The sequence below is a fragment of the Pongo abelii genome, chromosome 5 (assembly GCF_028885655.2).
Source record: "Pongo abelii isolate AG06213 chromosome 5, NHGRI_mPonAbe1-v2.0_pri, whole genome shotgun sequence".
NCBI lineage: Eukaryota > Metazoa > Chordata > Mammalia > Primates > Hominidae > Pongo > Pongo abelii.
Genome location: NC_071990.2, coordinates 30,782,553 through 30,801,079, shown reverse-complemented (window position 1 = coordinate 30,801,079; position 18,527 = coordinate 30,782,553). Strand labels below are relative to the sequence as shown.

Here is an 18,527-nt window from a genome sequence, read left to right as displayed (position 1 = left end):
AGCCAGACCCTGTCTCAAAAAAAAAAAAAAAAAAAAAAAGTTAAATTCTGTGTCCGTGAGCAGCTGTCTGTAAGGAAGTTATGGAAATGTGAATCTTCTTTAAGTTGAGTAATTACCATTACTGTAACATTTGTATAATGTCTCACAATTTAGAATGTTTGTCCCATAAATTTGGTTGTTTGACTTACAGCAAGGGGCAAATCTGGGTGGCTGCTAATCTATTGCCTTTGTATTTGTGGCCCTCTGCACCAGCCTTTATGTGAATATTTCTGCACACTCCTAAGAGAGTAGTTTTGCTGAACTGTCCCTATACAGTCTTTGCACTTTTACTGTGTACATGTGTGTTGGTATGTGTATGTGGTATGTTTTCCTTTTTTTCCAGGATTTCATTCTTTTTATGGCTGAATAATATTTAATTGCGTATTATTATTGTTGTTGTTGTTGTTGTTATTTTATAGTGACAAGGTCTCACTATGTTGCCCAGGCTCCTGAGCTCAAATGATCCTCCCACCTCAGCCCCCCAAAATGCTAGGATTACAGGCAAGAGCCACCATGCCCCACCATTGTGTATTACTTTTTAAATCTTTCTATCCTTCCCTCCCTCCCCAACTTTTATTTTAGATTCTGGGGTATATGTGCAGGTTTGTTACCTAGGTATACTGCATGATGCTGAGGTTTGGGGTACGAATGATCCTGTCACCCAGGTACTGAGCACAGTACCCAATAGTTAGTGTTTCAACTTTTGCCTTACTCCCTCCGTCCTTCTTCTAGTAGTCTCAAGTTGCTTTTATTGCCATCTTTATGTCCATGAGTTCCCAATGTTTGGTTCCCACTTATAAGTGAGAATGTGTGGTATTTGGTTTTCTGTTCCTGAGTTAATCCACTTAGGATAATGGCCTCCAGCTGCATCCATGTTGCTGCAAAGCACATAATTTTGTTCTTTTTTATGGCTACGCGGTGTGTGTCTTCATGTGTGCTCAGGCAGGCAGGTTTGTGTCTGTGTGTGCTAGTGTGTTCATTTCTCCCTTAATCTTGACTATTTCTGTAACAATTTCCTCCTTGGGGAGTTTATATTCTAAGGATACCTACAAGTCCATGAATGCATGCATGTAACTGGGTCAGTATTGTAGCAGGATGGCCTGATCTCCAATAAAAAGCCCTCTTGGCAGGGCGCGGTGGCTCACGCCTGTAATCCCAGCACTTTGGGAGGCCGAGGCGGGCAAACCAAATACCATGCATTCTCACTTATAAGTGGGAACCAAACATTGGGAACTCGTGGACATAAAGATGGCAACAATGGCAACTTGAGACTACTAGAAGAAAGACGGAGGGAACGAGGCAGATCACGAGGTCAGGAAATCGAGACCATCTTGGCCAACATGGTGAAACCTCGTCTCTACTAAAAATACAAAAATTAGCTGGGCTTGGTGGCGCGTACCTGTATTCCCAGCTACTCGGGAAGCTGAGGCAGGAAAATCGCTTGAACCAGGGAATCAGGGGTTGCAGTGAGCCGAGATCGCGCCTCTGCATTCCAGCCTGGCGACCGAACGAGACTCCTCCATCTCCAAAAAAAAAAAAAAAGCCTGTGAGGGATCCTGTGGCTAAACCATCTCCTAGGCTGTCGTGAGCCCCTCTCCAGATGCCACATGCCTCGACATGTGCCTGCAGCCCGGGATCTCACCCACCCCCACTCACGACTCACACACTCACAACGTGCAGTTGGGCGCCTAGGATTGTGCATGCCAAGTCTCCACCCACTCCCTTTGTTTAATCGTCGGAATTTCCAGCCCGCTGCTGCCAACCGCTCCCCAGCTGCGGGAGGAGGAGTTAGAAGGACCCGCCCAATTTCCAGGAGCACATAAATCACCTCTGCCGGCAGCTGGCCCTCACTTGGCCTTACACTCCGCTCGGCTCACCATGTGTCACTCTCGCAGCTGCCACCCGACCATGACCATCCTGCAGGCCCCGACCCCGGCCCCCTCCACCAACCCGGGACCCCGGCGGGGCTCCGGTCCTGAGATCTTCACCTTCGACCCTCTCCCGGAGCCCGCAGCGGCCCCTGCCGGGCGCCCCAGCGCCTCTCGCGGGCACCGAAAGCGCAGCCGCAGGGTTCTCTACCCTCGAGTGGTGAGTATCGCCGAAGTGGGCATTCGCGGGGTGCGCTGCCGTGGAGTCACTGGGGAACGACCCGACTCCAGAGGCCTCGACCTGACCTGTCTCCTGTTTTGTCTCCCCTTAGGTCCGGCGCCAGCTGCCAGTCGAGGAACCGAACCCAGCCAAAAGGCTTCTCTTTCTGCTGCTCACCATCGTCTTCTGCCAGATCCTGATGGCTGAAGAGGGTGTGCCGGCGCCCCTGCCTCCGGAGGACGCCCCCAACGCCGCATCCCCGGCGCCCACCCCTCTGCCCCCCGTCCTCGAGCCCTTTAATCTGACTTCGGAGCCCTCGGACTACTCTCTGGACCTCAGCACTTTCCTCCAGCAACACCCGGCCGCCTTCTAACTGTGACTCCCCTCACTCCCCAAAAAGAATCCGAAAAACCACAAAGAAACACCAGGCGTACCTGGTGCGCGAGAGCGTATCCCAAACTGGGACTTCCGAGGCAACTTGAACTCAGAACACTACAGCGGAGACGCCACCCGGTGCTTGAGGCGGGACCGAGGCGCACAGAGACCGAGGCACAGCCAAGCTGGGGCTAGGCCTGGTGGGAAGGAGAGCATTGTTAATTTATTTCTTATTGCTCCTAATTAATATTTATATGTATTTATGTACGTCCTCCTAGGTGATGGAGGTGTGTACGTAATATTTATTTTAACTTATGCAAGGGTGTGAGATGTTCCCCCTGCTGTAAATGCGGGTCTCTTGGTATTTATTGAGCTTTGTGGGACTGGTGGAGGCAGGACACCTGGAACTGCGGCAAAGTAGGAGAAGAAATGGGGAGGACTCGGGTGGGGGACGACGTCCCGGCTGGGATGAAGTCTGGTGGTGGGTCGTAAGTTTAGGAGGTGACTGCATCCTCCAGCATCTCAACTCCGTCTGTCTACTGTGTGAGACTTCGGCGGACCATTAGGAATGAGATCCGTAAGATCCTTCCATCTTATTGAAGTCGCCTTTAGGGCGGCTGCGAGGTAGAGGGTTGGGGGTTGGTGGGCTGTCACGGAGCGACTGTCGAGATCGCCCAGTATGTTCTGTGAACACAAATAAAATTGATTTGCTGTCTGCACTCTTGAGTGTATCTTTGCAAGCGCCGACTCCCCATTCTTCCCCGCCTTCAGATGGCAACGACCGGCGGGAGGCGCCGTGGTCGAGTCCCCAGCCCGCGCACCTCCCTGGGCCCAGGAGCCCCTTTTCCTGGAGTCACAGAACCCAGCATCCGGTTGCCGGATGTAGTCTTTCCATTGCCCAGTCTGCGGTTTTCCCAGGTAGTTGCCCCGCGGCGAATCCGAGATGTGGCAATCACCCTTACGCCAGGGTGCCAGGCGGAGGTCAAGTCCCGCACCCGGGGGCGGAGCGTGGAGCCGCGTGGGCGGGATTCCCGGCTCAAGAAGGGCGGTGACTGGTGCGGCAGGGATGTGGCCCTCCCCGGGCTAATCAGGCAGCCCGCCTGGGCCCGGGAGCCAGCGGGCGGGCGGGCTGCGGACTCTAGCGGGGCCTGCCGGGAAAGGGGCGGGGCGAAGTGGGGGTGCTTAGTCCGTTTCGGGGGGCGGGGTCGCGTCTGCCGCAGTAACAGGGTGCGGCCGGGTGGGGAACGCGGGAGCGGGGCCAGCTCCCAGGAAGGCTGGTCCGCGACCGGCTCCTGCTCGGCTCCCAGGTCCCTGCGCGCCCCCGCCCTTCCCGAGACCCCAGCCAGGCTGCCGCCCGCGTCCCGGAAGGTCAGTGGGGGAGGGGAGATGGAGCCTGGGGCTGCCGAGAAGCAGGGAGAGAGGGGAAAGGTCTGCAGGCCTCTGGGCGCGGGGAACCTTTATCAAAGGGAGCGGCGAGGGGAAGGGAGGGACCGTACGCAGGCGGGGAAGAGGTAGCTGGGGATCTTAAGGATTTTGCAGGGAAAAGCCTTAGCGGACCCATGGGTGCAGAAGGCACCGGCCGTGGCGGATGCAGACTGGGAGGGCCTGACGGGAAAGGGAAAGGATGGGCCCCTGTGGACGCCACAGCGCCCCTTCCCCATCCGCAAAGGCTTTCCCTCCCTCTCCTCCAGCTCCAGCCTGAACCATGTTTTTCACTTGTGGCCCAAATGAGGCCATGGTGGTCTCCGGTAAGTACTGTTGTTCCCTTCCCAGCCAGTGACCCCAGAACCCCTGTGAGTCTGGCCTCTGCCCCTTCTCCCTCTCCCTACCAACTTCCCAGCGCCAGACTTCTGCCCCTTGATGGCCACGAACTGGCCAGTTTGATTCCCACCATTCTAAGGCCCAGACTGCTTCCCCTCCAGCTCCCAGATTCTCTCCTGTGGGTTGCTGTCCCCTCGCCACCCCCTCCCCCAGTTCCTCAGTCTTCCACATTCAAGCTCTGCCACATTTCCTCACTGCCCCTCACCTTGCAGGGTTCTGCCGAAGCCCCCCAGTCATGGTGGCTGGAGGGCGTGTCTTTGTCCTGCCCTGCATCCAACAGATCCAGAGGTAGGCAAGAAGGGAACCAGGGAAGGGGGACCTCCGTTTTCTCTTTTTCCTCCTCTTCTTACTGTCTGCCCCTTCTTTTTCCCCTAGGATCTCTCTCAACACACTGACCCTCAATGTCAAGAGTGAAAAAGTTTACACTCGCCATGGGGTCCCCATCTCAGTCACTGGCATTGCCCAGGTGAAGCTTTCAGAGCCTTTTCCCCAAAGTCCACTTCCCCATCACCCTCTCTCCCAGACATTAAGACATCTTCTGGCCACAGCCTTCTTAACCCTTGCCTGCAGAGAAGTTCCTCTGCTAGTCTCATCTTTTCCAGGCACCCCCAAGGCACTTGCCTCCTCCTCCTTTCTTTCCCTGAAATGGAAGAAGCATTTCTTAGAGGGCTCTCCCTTCTCTCTCTGCTTCTTCTCTGACTTCATGAGACCCCACCACACCTTTCCTACCCCTCCTCTGGCTACAGGTAAAAATCCAGGGGCAGAACAAGGAGATGTTGGCGGCGGCCTGTCAGATGTTCCTGGGGAAGACGGAGGCTGAGATTGCCCACATTGCCCTGGAGACGTTAGAGGGCCACCAGAGGGCCATCATGGCCCACATGACTGTGGAGGTTGGCCTAGGGGCAGGGAACCATCTGGAAGGATGTCAAAATGAGGGGGGCCCAAGGACCACACTAGTTTGTGAGAGACAGTGGATCCAAGAGCTTACATCCCGGCCAGGCAGGGTGGTTCATGCCTGTAATCCCAGCACTTTGGGATGCCAAGGGGGGCGGATCACTTGAGGTCAGGAGTTCGAGACCAGCCTAGCCAACCTGGTGAAACCTCTTCTCTATTAAAAATACAAAAATTAGCTGGGCATGGTGGCGGGTGTCTGTAATCCCAGCTACTTGGGAGGCTGAGGCAGGAGAATCACTTGAACCCAGGAGGTAGAGGTTGCAGTGAGCCAAAAAAAAAAAAAAAACAAAAAACAAAACTTACATCCCCTCTCCCCACCATCCTGTTATCACAGGAGATCTATAAGGACAGGCAGAAATTCTCAGAACAGGTTTTCAAAGTGGCCTCCTCAGACCTGGTCAACATGGGCATCAGTGTGGTTAGCTACACTCTGAAGGACATTCACGATGACCAGGTAAAACTAGGCAATTGATCCTTCCCCGCTTCCTTGCTCCCATCTCTTAAGCCCTCCAAAGGACTAATTTCTACATCTCTTCCATAGGACTATTTGCACTCTTTGGGGAAGGCTCGAACAGCTCAAGTCCAAAAAGATGCACGGATTGGAGAAGCAGAGGCCAAGAGAGATGCTGGGATCCGGGTGAGAGAGATGCGGGTTGCTTAGTGGGAAAGGGGATAGAAGTGGCACAACTGAGAAGAAGCAGGGGTGCTGGGTGAGCAGGAAAATACATGAGGCAGACAGAGAACCTTGGTGGGAAGCAGGCTCTCACCATGGCCTTTCTCCCCCTGCCCTGACATTTCCTACCTGATCTCTGCTTGGACAGGAAGCTAAAGCCAAGCAGGAAAAGGTGTCTGCTCAGTACCTGAGTGAGATCGAGATGGCCAAGGCACAGAGAGATTATGAGCTGAAGAAGGCCGCCTATGACATCGAGGTCAACACCCGCCGAGCGCAGGCTGACCTGGCCTATCAGCTTCAGGTCAGAGCCACTGCCAGGCCACTCTCTGCCCCTTCCCCATTCCTCTCAGGCTGTCCATCTCAGGACACCACTATTTCTCATACTTTAACTTTGATATTTTTCTGGCTCTCCATCTCTGGACCAACTCCCCCATATGAGGAGAGATTTAAAAGACTCAGACGTTACAGCTGAAAAGCTTTAAAGAAAAGGCCAGCTGGGTGTAGTGACTCATGCCTGTAATCCCAGCACTTTGGGAGGCCAAGGCGGGCTGATTGCTTGACCTCAGGAGTTCAAGGCCAGCCTGAGCAACATGATGAAACCCTGTCTATGCGAAAAATACAAACATTAGCCAGGCATGGCAGCTCGGGCCTGTAGTCACAGCTACTTGGGGTATGAGGCAGGAGGATCGCTTGAGCCAGGATGCGCAGGTTGCAGTGAGTCGAGATCACACCACTGCACTCCAGCCTGGGTGACAGTGAGATCCTGTCTCAAAAAAGAGAAAAGAAAGAAAAGGCCAGGCACGGTGGCTCATGCCTGTAATCCCAGCACTTTGGTAGGCCAAGGCAGGTGGATCACAAGGTCAAGAGTTTGAGACTAGCCTGGCCAACATAGTGAAACCCCGTTTCTACTAAAAATACAAAAATTAGCCAGGTGTGGTGGCACGCACCTGTAGTCCCAGCTACTCGGGAGGCTGAGGCTGGAGAATTGCTTGAACCCGGGAGACAGAGGTTGCAGTGAGCTGAGACCACGCCATTGCACTCCAGCCTGGGTGACAGAGTGAGACTCCATCTCAAAAAAAGAGAAAGCCAAGAAGGGATATGATCAATAAGGCTGGTCATAAGTTTGGAGCAGGCTGTGCCCGTGCAAACGTATCTGAGAAAGTGGATCCGAGCTCAGATCCGGCCCATGCCCCTCTAATCAAGCAGTGCATTCTGACATGGGTCTGCATCTACACGGAGGAATTTCTAATTTGCACAGAGGCATGCTATGGGCTAGCAGCAGCCCTGGTTAATCAAAAAAGTGTATGAAGAAGGAAAACATGGACTTGGATGTTGAATCCTGCAAAGTGAGATATGGGCAGCCCTTGATATTGCCAGGAAGTATAGTTGATTTTCATTCTTCATTATTCGTATCTGAGAATTTGCCTATTCACTAAAATGTATTGGTAACCTCAAAAGGTTACCAATAAAGTCGCAGCACTTTCAGGATCTTTTGCAGACACGCACAGTACCCAGGTGAGGTTGAGCAAGGAGATGCTCTGCTGCCTTGTTTCAGCTCTCATACCCTAAACCGTGTTATTTTCACAGTATATTTACTGCCATGTTTTTTGCATTTTTGTGCTTTTTCTTGGTGAATTCGCTCTTTAAAATGGCCCCCAAGCATCAGTGCTGGAGTGCTGTCTAGTGTCCTTTAGTGCAAGCAGGCTATGATGTGCCTTATGGGAGAAATACACGTGTTAGGTAAGCTTTGTTCATGCATAAGTTATAGTGCTGTTAGCTGTGAGTTCAGTGTTAATGAATCAACAATATATTTTACATAAGGTGTCTTTAAACAGAAACACATATAAAGCAAGGCTCTATGTTGATCAGTTGATGAAAACGTTGTGACCAGAGGCTCACAGGAACCTAGCCCTGTATTTCTTCTAGGAACAAATTAGGTATTAACTAATTCAGCATTCATGGCTACTTTATAGAACAGAACTACCAAGAACAATGAAAATCAACTGTACTTTGAGACCTTTACCCAAAGGATAGCAATATTATGCATTTTGTTTTTGCCAAGAGTTGGTACAGGCTGAAAGCATAATGAAGGTACAAAATATTTTTGTTATTATGTTAAATTCCTGGGTGACTTGACAGGTTGAGCATGGCATACAGCTTTGCAACTCAAACTGTGTTCTACCTAGCAGCAGCTGCAGCATCACTGCGAAGCTTGTTAGAAATACAAAATTGCAGGCCCTGGCCCTGACCAGCTGAATCAGAACCTGCATTTTAACAAAATCTCAAAGTGAATTCCTAGGTGATTTGTATGCACATTGGAGTTTGAGTTTGAAAAGGATTACCATAATGGAAACTGCTAGCTTGCAGTGAAGCTATGGATAATGTTCTTAACCTTCTAAGCATGACCTTACTTGTCTGCAGATTAAGGGATTGGACTGGTTGGACTCTTTTCAACTTTTATCAGTTTCTCATTATACACCAGGCAGTGTGCTAGGTGTTCAGGAAAGAAGGATTTATTCAACAAATATCTGTTAAGTGCCTTCTGTGTGCTAGACATCATTTTGGAGGTGAGGCTATAAATATGGAGGTGAGGCAGAAAAGATTCCTGCCCTTATGCAGCTTACATTATGACACAGGAAACAGCTAGTAAGCAAGTAAATGACCTTCCCAGGCTATAATTCTTGTTTAGGTGCTGTGAAGGAAATAAACAGGGTGATATGAAAAACTGTGGGAGGGGAGTTAGTATATTAGGTTAGAGGGTGGTGAGAGAAAGTTTCTATGAGGAAGTGGTGTTTGAGATCAGACCTGGAGATAAGAAGGAACAATGTAGAGTTCTGGGCCAAGAACATTCTAGCCTGTGCTTTTTAAGTAGTCATACTTAAAAAGTGGCTGGGCGCGGTGGTTCATGCCTGTAATCCCAACACTTCGAGAGGCTGAGACAGGAAGATCACTTGAGGCCAGGAGTTTGAGACCAGTCTGGCCAACATAGTGAAACCCTCTCTCTACCAAAAATACAAAAAATATTAGCCGGGTATGGTGGTGTGAACCTGTAATTCCAGCTACTTGGGAGGCTGAGGCATGAGAATCGCTTGAACCCAGAAGGCACAGTGAGTGGAGATCGCACCACTGCACTCCAGCCTGGGTGACAGAGCGAGACTCCTTCTAAGATAGATAGATAGATGGATGGATGGATAGATTGGATAGATTGATAGATTAGATAGATAGATAGATAGATAGATAGATAGATAGATAGATAGATAGATTAGATAGATTACATAGACAGTCAGTCAGTCATATGTGGCTTGTGGCTAGGCAGGGGACCAGTAAGTGCAAAGGCTGTGAGGTGGAGTCAGAAAGGAGGTTTCTGATCTGGGGGAGCTGGTGTGCTGTGAGTGAGGAGGAAAGGCCGGCAGGGCCAGATCACAAAGGGTTTGTGTGGTCATGATGGAGACACAGAAGAGACTGAAAGCACAATGGAAAGCTTTTGGAGAACTTCAAGCAGAAAGGTGCCATGGTCTTATTTATATTTGTATAGGGATCAGTCTGGTTGCCTTGTGGAGAATGGGCAAAGAGAGAAAGCAAGGCCGGGTGCGGTGGTTCACACCTGTAATCCCAACACTTTGGGAGGCCGAGGCGGGCAGATCACGAGGTCAGGAGATCGATACCATCCTGGCTAACATGGTGAAACCCCGTCTCTACTAAAAATACAAAAAATTAGCTGGGCGTGGTGGTGGGCACCTGTAGTCCCAGCTACTCGGGAGGCTGAGGCAGAAGAATGGCATAAACCCGGGAGGCGGAGCTTGCAGTGAGCCGAGATCGTGCCACTGCACTCCAGCCTGGATGACAGAGTGAGACTCTGTCTCAAAAAAAAAAAGGAGCAAAAGATGAGCTGGGCTCTTTTTCAGAGATGATGGTTTAAACAAATGTAGCTAATTTTACTCTCTCCTAAAACCTCACTAAAGCCAAAATGATTTTTTTTAAGATAGAGGCTTGTCCAAAGGTAGTGAGTTATCTCAATTGATTGTTCAGTCAGTTACAGATTGAACTCCTTGTTCTACTCTTTACCTACTTCTCACTATTGCACTCGACTAGTCTTTCTTTCTTTCTTCCTTTCTTTCCTTCTCTTCTCTTCTTTCTTCTCTCCTATCCTCATCTTTGAGACCGGGTCTTACTCGGTCCCCCAGGCTAGAGTGCAGCGGTACAATCTCAGCTCACTACAGCTTCAACTGCCTGGGCTCAAGCAATACTCCCACCTCAGCTTCCTGAGTAGCTAGGTCTACAAGCCTATGCCACCACGCCTGGCTAATTTTTGTATGGTTTGTAGAGATGGAATTTTGCCATGTTGCCCAGGCTGGTCTCAAACTCCTGGACTCAAAGGCTCCTTCCCGCCTCAGCCTCCCAAAATGCTAGGATTACAGGCGTAAGCCACCATGCCCAGCTGACTAGGCTTTTAAAAAAAAAAAAAAAAAAAAAAAGATGGAGAAAATAGGAACAGAAACCAGAGCATCATTTTGGAAACTGGAAGTCAGTGGTAATTGACTAAGCAGGTATGAGACAGCTGAGCTTGAAACCTGCGAAAGGGAAAACAATGAAATGATCTGAGGCTCAGGAGCTGGCAGCACCCAGTGCTTCTCCAGCTGTGGTAGACTGGTTAAATAAGAGGAACAGGTGAAAAGCACCTTCTCAGAGTCCCTCACTGCCTCTGGGTAATGGTTCCTACCCTGCTCCAACAGACATCTGGAGGTTTATTATCTTATTTATTTATTTATTATTATTTTTTTTTTTTTTGAGACAGGGTCTCTCACTCTGTTGTCCAGGCTGGAGTGCAGTGGCGCAGTCTCGGCTCACTGCAACCTCTGCCTCCTGGGTTCAAGTGATTCTCGTGCCTCAGCCTCCCAAGTAATCCTCAACTGGGATTACAAGTGCCCACCACCACTCCCAGGTAATTTTTGTATTTTTTTTTTTTTTAGTAGAGAGGGGTTTCACCATGTCGGCCAGGCTGGTCTCGAACTCCTGGCCTCAAGTGATCTACCCACCTCAGCCTCACTATGTGCTGGGATTACAGGTGTGAGTTACCCCACCTGCCATTGGAAGTTTATTATCTGAAGAGAGTAGACTAGAGGATGTGATGGGGGCTGGCCCAGCACAGGTGAGGACCCAGATAGTTTACCAGTAACAGGGGCATGAAATGACCATAACTTTCATGAATGCTAAATACTGAGAGCCAACCCCAACCCCAACCCCCTCAACCCCACTCAGCTCCCAGAACTTCCATCTTCCAAAAAAGAGGTCAGAAGACTGCTCTGGGGAACATGATTAATCCAAAAAGAAATAACTTAAAATCCTGAATCAGATGTTTCTCCGTACATGGCCTATCCAGATCACCGTAGAGTGAAGCTCAAAGTCAGCAAGCCTCACCCACGTACTCAGAGCGTCCTTTCAGTGTTGAGACCTTCTTCCCTCTGAGCAGATGACAAAGGAGTTCGAAACCAGCCTGGCCAACATGGTGAAACCCTGTCTCTACTAAAAACACAAAAATTAGCTGAAATGGTGACTATAATCCCAGCTACTCAGGAGACTGAGGCAGGAGAATCACTTGAATCCAGGAGGCAGAGGTTGCAGTGAGCTGAGATCGTGCCATTTCACTCCAGCCTGGGCAACAAAGCAAGCCATCACAGATTTGGGAGCAACCAAGAAAGCCAGGGACAGGGTATGCTTGGTAACCTGGCAAGAGCTGACAAAGGAGAAAAATAAAACCCCACAGAAAGAAGCAGAGAAGTAAGGGAAAGGGACCAATAAGAATCAAGCAGTGCCAGGGGCGGTGGCTCATGCCTATAATCCCAGCACTTTGGGAGGCCAAGGTGGGTGGCTTACGAGGTCAGGAGATCGAGACCATCCTGGCTAACACAGTGAAACCCCAACTCTATAAAAATACAAAAAATTAGCCAGGCTTGGTGGTACACACCTGCAGTCCCAGCTACTCGGGAGGCTGAGGCAGGAGAATCACTTGAACCTGGGAGGCAGAGGTTGCAGTGAGATGAGATCATGCCACTGCACTCCAGCCTGGGTGACAGAGCAAGACTCGGTCTCCAAAAAAAAAAAAAAAAAAAAGAGTCAAGCACATGCAAATGTGGCATGACTTATTGGGAGCAGAAACATTCTGAGAAAAATTATGTAAAAATGAGGTTTTAGATTGAAATGGTCTACTAAGTGCCCAATGCAATGAATGAAAAATATCTACATTGAAACATATCACTGTAAAACTTAAGAATGCTAAGGACAAAAAATATGAAAGCTTCTAGTGAGAGAGAGATCTCAAAGAGGCAGGCTTCAAAATGACTTCAGATTCCTTTTTTTTTTCAGACACAGGGTCTTGCTTTGTTGTCCAATACAGTGGCATAAACAAGGCTTACTGTAGCCTCAACCTCCCAGGCTCAAGTGATTCTCCCACCTCAGCCTCCCCAGTAGTTGGGACCACAGGGGCACACCACCACGCCCAGCTAATTTTTAAATTTTTTTCTAGAGGTGGGATCTTGCCATATTGCACAGGCTAGTCTTGAACTCCTGGGTTTAAGTTATCCTCCCACCTTAGCCTCCCAAAGTGCTGGGATTACAGGCATGAGCCACTGCACTAAGCCCAGATTTGTTTTTTCTTTTTTTTTTTTTTTTTTTTGAGATGGATTTTCACTCTTGTCACCCAGGCTGGAGTGCAATGGCACGATCTCAGCTACTGCAACCTCTGCCTCCTGGGTTCAAGCGATTCTCCTACCTCAGCTACCCAAGTAGCTGGGACTACAGGTGTGTGCCACCATGGCCGGCTAATTTTTGTATTTTTAGTAGAGATGGGGTTTCACCACGTTGACCAGGCTGGTCATGAACTCCTGACCTCAGGCGATCTGCCCAAAGTGCTGGGATGACAGGCATGAGCCACCGTGACTGGCCCAAACCCAGATTTCTTAAAAAGCTAGAAAACCATGGAGGAATGCCTTCAGAATTCTGATGGAAAGTTAATCCCAACATAGCAGCCTGCTTTCAGCCTAACTGGTATTAAAATAGAAGGGTAGAGGCTGGGTGCAGTGGCTCACGCCTGTAATCCCAGCACTTTGGGAAGCCGAAGCAGGTGGATCACCTGAGATAAGGAGTTCGAGACCAGCCTGGCCAATGTGGTGGAACCCCATCTCTATTAAAAATACAAAAATTAGCTGAGCATGGTGGCAGGCACCTATAATCCCAGCTACGTGGGAGGCTGAGGCAGGAGAATTGCTTGAACCCAGGAGATGGAGATTGCAGTGAGCCAGGATTGCGTCACTGCACTCCAGCCTGGGTGACAAGAGCGAAATTCCATCTCAGAAAAAGGTAGAATAAAAATCTCAGAGAAAGCAAGACCTCAGAAAAAATATTGTCTTTATATTCTTTCTGAGGAAGCTTCTGGATGTTGAGTTTCACCAAAAGGTGGGCATAGACAGGAAGGAAAAAGAAACAAATGGTTGCCTAAGGGACACAGGAGAGAGGTGATCCTGCACACCGATGTAGAGGGCAACGAGGCCAGTTTGGAACGGGTTTGAAAATTTAGGGTGAAAGACAGTACGGAGTGCCGTCTCCAGAGCCATGCTTCTCTCTGGAGTGAACAGATGGGCCCAGGGGAAGGTAGAAGGCAGGGGAAGCATCACATGTATTGATGAGACCTACAATGATGATGGTGCATGGCTGAGCCTGAGCAATGGGACAACGAAGGCGTGTGTCTGGCTGGATGTGATGACACATGCCTGTAACCCCAACACTTTGGGAAGCTGAGGCAGGTGGATCACCTGAGCCCAGGAGTTTGAGACCAGCCTGGGCAACATAGCAAAACCCCGTCTCTACAAAAAGTACAAGAAATATCCGGGTGTGCTGGTTGACGCCTGTAGTCCCAGCTACTCTAGAGGGGGAGGGGGGAGGATCATCTGAGCCCAGGGAGGTCAAGGCTGCAGTGAGCCATGATTACGCCATTGAACCTGGATGACAGAGTAAGATGATGTCTCAAAAAGAAAAAAAAAATGTGTTCCTTGCCTGGCACCTCTCCTCACTAGCATCTTGATAAGAGCCTTCTGATTCCCTCACACTGCAAGGAATAAGAAGATGAAATCTAGGCTGGGTGCGGTGGCCCATGCCTATAATCCCAGCACTTTGGGAAACTGAGGTGGATGGATCACTTGAGATCAGGAGTTTGAGACCAGCCTGGCCAACATGTTGAAACTCCGTCTCTACTAAAAAAAAATACAAAAATTAGCCAGACGTGGTAGCACATGCCTGTAGTCCCAGCTACTTGAGAGGCTGAGGCAAGAGATTAGCTTGAACCTGGGAGGTGGAGGTTGCACTGAGCTGATCGTGCCACTGCACTCCAGCCTGGGCAATAGAGCGAAACTGCCTCAAAAAAAAAAAAAAAAAAAAAAAAAAACTGCCTAAATAAGAGGAATTCTATGAATACACACATTCTTGTAGATGTTCAGAGTATCCCTGGAAGGATACACAAGAAGCTGGTCTTGGTGGTTTCTCTGGGAAAGGGACCCAGGTAGTTTGGAGAATGAGGAAGAAGCCTCGTGGTTCACTTTTTTTTCTGTTAAATCTGCACCATATGCAAAAGACAAAAAAGATCACCTCTCCCCACCCCCACAAAAAATAAGTCAGCTATTGCAGTAGCCTAGGCTAGCACTAAGGTTATCGCAGCAACAGTGGGGGGATTTGAGCAAGACTGGAGATAGCAGAAAGCCACCATGTGCTCAGTGCCCTCAAGGTATTTATACTCTAGAAGGGGGCACAGATGGGAAAAATAGATTAAACGGGGGCTCATCAGAGGAACACTGGACTCCGCTGGACTGGCCAAGCAGACAAGAGGGAACCCACCTTCATGTACCTGCTATTTTTTTTTTTTTTTTGGAGATGGAGTCTTACTCTGTTGACCAGGGTGGAGTGCAGTGGCGTGATCCCAGCTCACTGCAACCTTTGCCTCCCAGGTTCAAGCAATTCTCCTGCCTCAGCCTCCCAGGTTGCTGGGACTACAGGCGTTCGCCACCACACCTGGCTAATTTTTTGTATTTTAGTAGAGACAGGGTTTCACCATGTTGGCCAGGCTGGTCTCGAGCTCCTGAACTCAGGCAATCCACCCTCCTTGGCCTCCCAAAGCGCTAGGATTACAGGCGTGAGCCACCGCGCCCGGCCACCGGCTCCTATTTTTATATCCCACTCTGGAGCTCTGGTTCCCGGGCACTTGCTCTTCACCTCTGACTCAGAGCGCCCCTCCTACCCAGGTGGCCAAGACTAAGCAGCAAATTGAGGAGCAGCGGGTGCAGGTGCAGGTGGTGGAGCGGGCCCAGCAGGTGGCAGTGCAGGAGCAGGAGATCGCCCGGCGGGAGAAGGAGCTGGAGGCCCGGGTGCGGAAGCCAGCGGAAGCCGAGCGCTACAAGCTGGAGCGCCTAGCCGAGGCAGAGAAGTAAATGTCCCCTCCCTGACCCTTCCTAGCTCACTTGCCACCTAGGCACCCCAAGATGGAGGGCTGAAGCCTTCACCACCTGGACTCCTGTGGATTTCAGGTTTCAGGAGCCTCTGCCTCTGCAGCACTGGGCCTTTCTCCTGGGAGTAAGGGTCGCTGGGCTCCACCCTCCACTTCCCTTCTGTCCACAGGTCCCAACTAATTATGCAGGCGGAGGCAGAAGCCGAGTCTGTGCGGGTGAGTTAAGAGGCAGCTCCAGCTGGCTTGTGGAGAGGGTGGGGGTTGCTGTTTGAGCCGGGATTTCTTGTTCTTAATGATTTCTGTCAATTTCACAAGCATCCTTAACCCTCAGATGCGTGGGGAAGCTGAGGCCTTTGCCATAGGGGCCCGAGCCCGAGCCGAGGCTGAGCAGATGGCCAAGAAGGCAGAAGCCTTCCAGCTGTACCAAGAGGCTGCTCAACTGGACATGCTGCTAGAGAAGCTGCCCCAGGTCTGGAGGTCGTGTGGGCACCAAGAAAGGAGGAAATAGAACCAGGGACTAAGGGGTGAGGTGAAGTGAGGGGCTTAGGGAGAAACAGTCTAGGGGGACTCTAAATTAGGGGTGGGAATTATTAGTGACCAAAGTGAGGAAGGATGACCAATGGAACGAGGACCTTAAAACCCAGGGTAAGTTGTTTTATGAGGAATGTGGTCAGATCATGGGCACTGAGTGGGTGTCTCTCTCCTGCCAGGTGGCAGAAGAGATCAGTGGTCCCTTGACTTCGGCCAATAAGATCACACTGGTGTCCAGCGGCAGTGGGACCATGGGGGCAGCCAAAGTGACTGGGGAAGTACTGGACATTCTAACTCGCCTGCCAGAGAGTGTGGAAAGACTCACAGGCGTGAGCATCTCCCAGGTGAGGTCTCAGGTTGGAGCTGAGGAGCAGAATTGCTAGGTTCCTGTGTTGTGTGACGTAGCATGCCTAGCATTTAACCAGCATCCAGGCCTGGGAGTCATTGATGTTTATTAATCACTTTCTGTGTGCCAGACACAGTGCTAAGCTTCTACATAAATGAGTTGTTTTAAATCAAACTACCCTTAGGGTATATAGGATTTTACAAAGTCAAGAAACTCAACTTCCAGCATGTTCCTACTCATTCTGCTGGTGCAGCTGGAGTGAAATCCAGGTCGACTGTCTCTGCAACCTGTGCTTGTATAGGGAACCCCACTAGTATAGTGAACTAGTTGCAGCCTATTGACAGTTAATTAATTCCAGAGCATATCACTGCTTTTCTTGGTGCCCCAGTTAATTCACCTGTAGATCATGGTAGAGGTCAGCAAACAGGCTCTGGAACCACTGTTTTGTTGTGAATCCTAGCTACAATGCCTGCTAACTGTAATCTTGGACAAGTAATCAACCTCTCTATACCTGTTTCCTCATCTTAAAATTGGGTTAATAATTAGAAACTACCGTGTTGAATTGTTGAGGGGCTCGAGCAAATATTTGCAGTGTTTAGAATAGTGCCTGGTATATAGTAAGCATTACGTGTATGTTAAAGAAATGGGGCCAGGTGCAGTGGCTTACGCCTGTAATCCCAGCACTTTGGGAGGCCGAGGCAGGCAGTTCACCTAAGGTTAGGAGTTGGAGACCAGCCTGGCCAACAGGGTGAGACATCGTCTTTACTAGAAATACAAAAAAAAATTAGCCAGGCTTGGTGGTGCCTGCCTGTAATCTCAGCTACTCAGGAGGCTGAGGCAGGAGAATTGCTGGAACCCAGGAGGCAGAGGTTACAGTGAGCTGAGATCACACCACTGCACGCCAGCCTGGGTGACAGAATAAGACTCTATCTCAAAAAAAAAAAAAAAAAAAAAAAAGGCCGGGCGCAGTGGCTCACGCCTGTAATCCCAGCACTTTGGGAGGCCGAGGCGGGCAGATCACGAGGTCAGGAGATCAAGACCATCCTGGCTAACACAGTGAAACCCCGTCTCTACTAAAAATACAAAACAGCCGGGCGTGGCGGTGTGCGCCTGTAATCCCAGCTGCTGGGGAGGCTGAGGCAGGAGAATGGTGTGAACCTGGGAGGCAGAGCTTGCAGTGAGCTGAGATAGCACCACTGCACTCCAGCCTGGGCAACAGAGCAAGACTCTGTCTCAGAAAAAAAAAAGAGAGAGAAAGAAATGCATATTTGGGTTGGGTGCTGTGGCTCACGCTTATAATCCCAGAACTTTGGGAGGCCAAGGTGGACGATCAGCTGAGGTCAGAAGTTTGAGATCAGCCTGGCCAACATGGTGAAACCCCGTCTCTACCAAAAATACAAAAATTAGCCAGGTATGGTGGCGCATACCTGTAATTCCAGCTACCCGGGAGGCTGAGGCAAGAGAATCACTTGAACTCAGGAGGCGGAGGTTGCGGTAAGCCAAGATCGCGCCACTGCACTCTAGCCTGGGTGACAGAGTGAGATTCCGTCTCAAAAAAAAAAAAAAAAAGCACATGTAAATAAAAGCACTGGATCATACCAATGACCTTCAAGCTGGGTTCCTTGGAGCCTCCTGGAGGCCTGCAGTAGAATATTCAGAGCTAAGGAGAGTGCGCAAACAAGGCTCTGCCCCCTCTCCTCTCTTCAATGATTTATTGTATGTGAATCCTGATGTCTTTGTTTGGGGAAACAGGATGAGGTAGGGCACCAGAAAGAAGAACCCTGGCCGTGTGTGTTCTCCCTATAGCCCATTCGTCTAAATGGGGGCCCGGGAGAGCAGGGGCCTCAGCCTCCCGAATGTTCCCAAGTGTCATCTACTGTTGTCTTTTTGCCAGGTGAATCACAAGCCTTTGAGAACAGCCTGAGCCTTCAGCCCTCACAGATGCCCAGCCTCAAAGCTGAAGTTGCCTGAATGATACTCCTGTTGCATGTAACCCACTGGCCTCCCTGAGCATGTCCATTGACACTGAGGTCCCACTCCTCATCTCTCCTTGCCAAATAGTTTGTGCCTTGTCTTGAAGGGGGTTGCTCCCCTTGCCAACCTCACACTGCTGTGATTGCCAACTCCAGCGGTCCCATGTCAGCCTTCTGATGATCCCACTTCACCCCACCTCAACTTATTTAACTTCCTAATTAAATCAGACTGTTTGA

The 18,527-nt window shown here is 50.1% G+C and overlaps 2 protein-coding genes across 3 annotated transcripts; both read left to right on the top strand.

Moving 5' to 3' along the window:
* The first annotated feature begins 1,000 nt into the window (after positions 1-1,000).
* IER3 (immediate early response 3) lies at positions 1,001-3,221 on the top strand. The gene is made up of 2 exons (XM_002816638.5): positions 1,001-2,127; positions 2,240-3,221. Exons 1-2 carry the CDS (start codon positions 1,918-1,920, stop codon positions 2,498-2,500), a joined length of 471 nt encoding a protein of 156 aa, XP_002816684.1. The 5' UTR covers positions 1,001-1,917; the 3' UTR covers positions 2,501-3,221.
* A 519-nt stretch (positions 3,222-3,740) lies between these two features.
* Positions 3,741-18,527, top strand: FLOT1 (flotillin 1). 2 transcript variants are annotated; one of them, NM_001132011.1, is given in 13 exon segments: positions 3,741-3,870; positions 4,194-4,250; positions 4,536-4,611; positions 4,699-4,789; positions 5,070-5,213; positions 5,612-5,731; positions 5,819-5,914; positions 6,099-6,251; positions 15,238-15,419; positions 15,611-15,656; positions 15,772-15,909; positions 16,151-16,315; positions 18,212-18,527. In NM_001132011.1, coding segments are annotated over 12 exon segments (1,284 nt in total). In that variant the 5' UTR covers positions 3,741-3,870; positions 4,194-4,207; the 3' UTR covers positions 18,242-18,527.

Bases quoted from the DNA above. Each gene is read 5' to 3' on its own strand.
- FLOT1 (XM_054556768.1), top strand. From the start codon at position 5,097: ATGTTGGCGGCGGCCTGTCAGATGTTCCTGGGGAAGACGGAGGCTGAG. The intron at 5,214-5,611 runs GTTGGCCTAGGG...CTGTTATCACAG, and splicing joins TGGCCCACATGACTGTGGAG to GAGATCTATAAGGACAGGCA. The intron at 15,910-16,150 runs GTCTGGAGGTCG...CTCTCCTGCCAG, and splicing joins TGCTAGAGAAGCTGCCCCAG to GTGGCAGAAGAGATCAGTGG.
- IER3 (XM_002816638.5), top strand. From the start codon at position 1,918: ATGTGTCACTCTCGCAGCTGCCACCCGACCATGACCATCCTGCAGGCC. The intron at 2,128-2,239 runs GTGAGTATCGCC...GTCTCCCCTTAG, and splicing joins GGGTTCTCTACCCTCGAGTG to GTCCGGCGCCAGCTGCCAGT.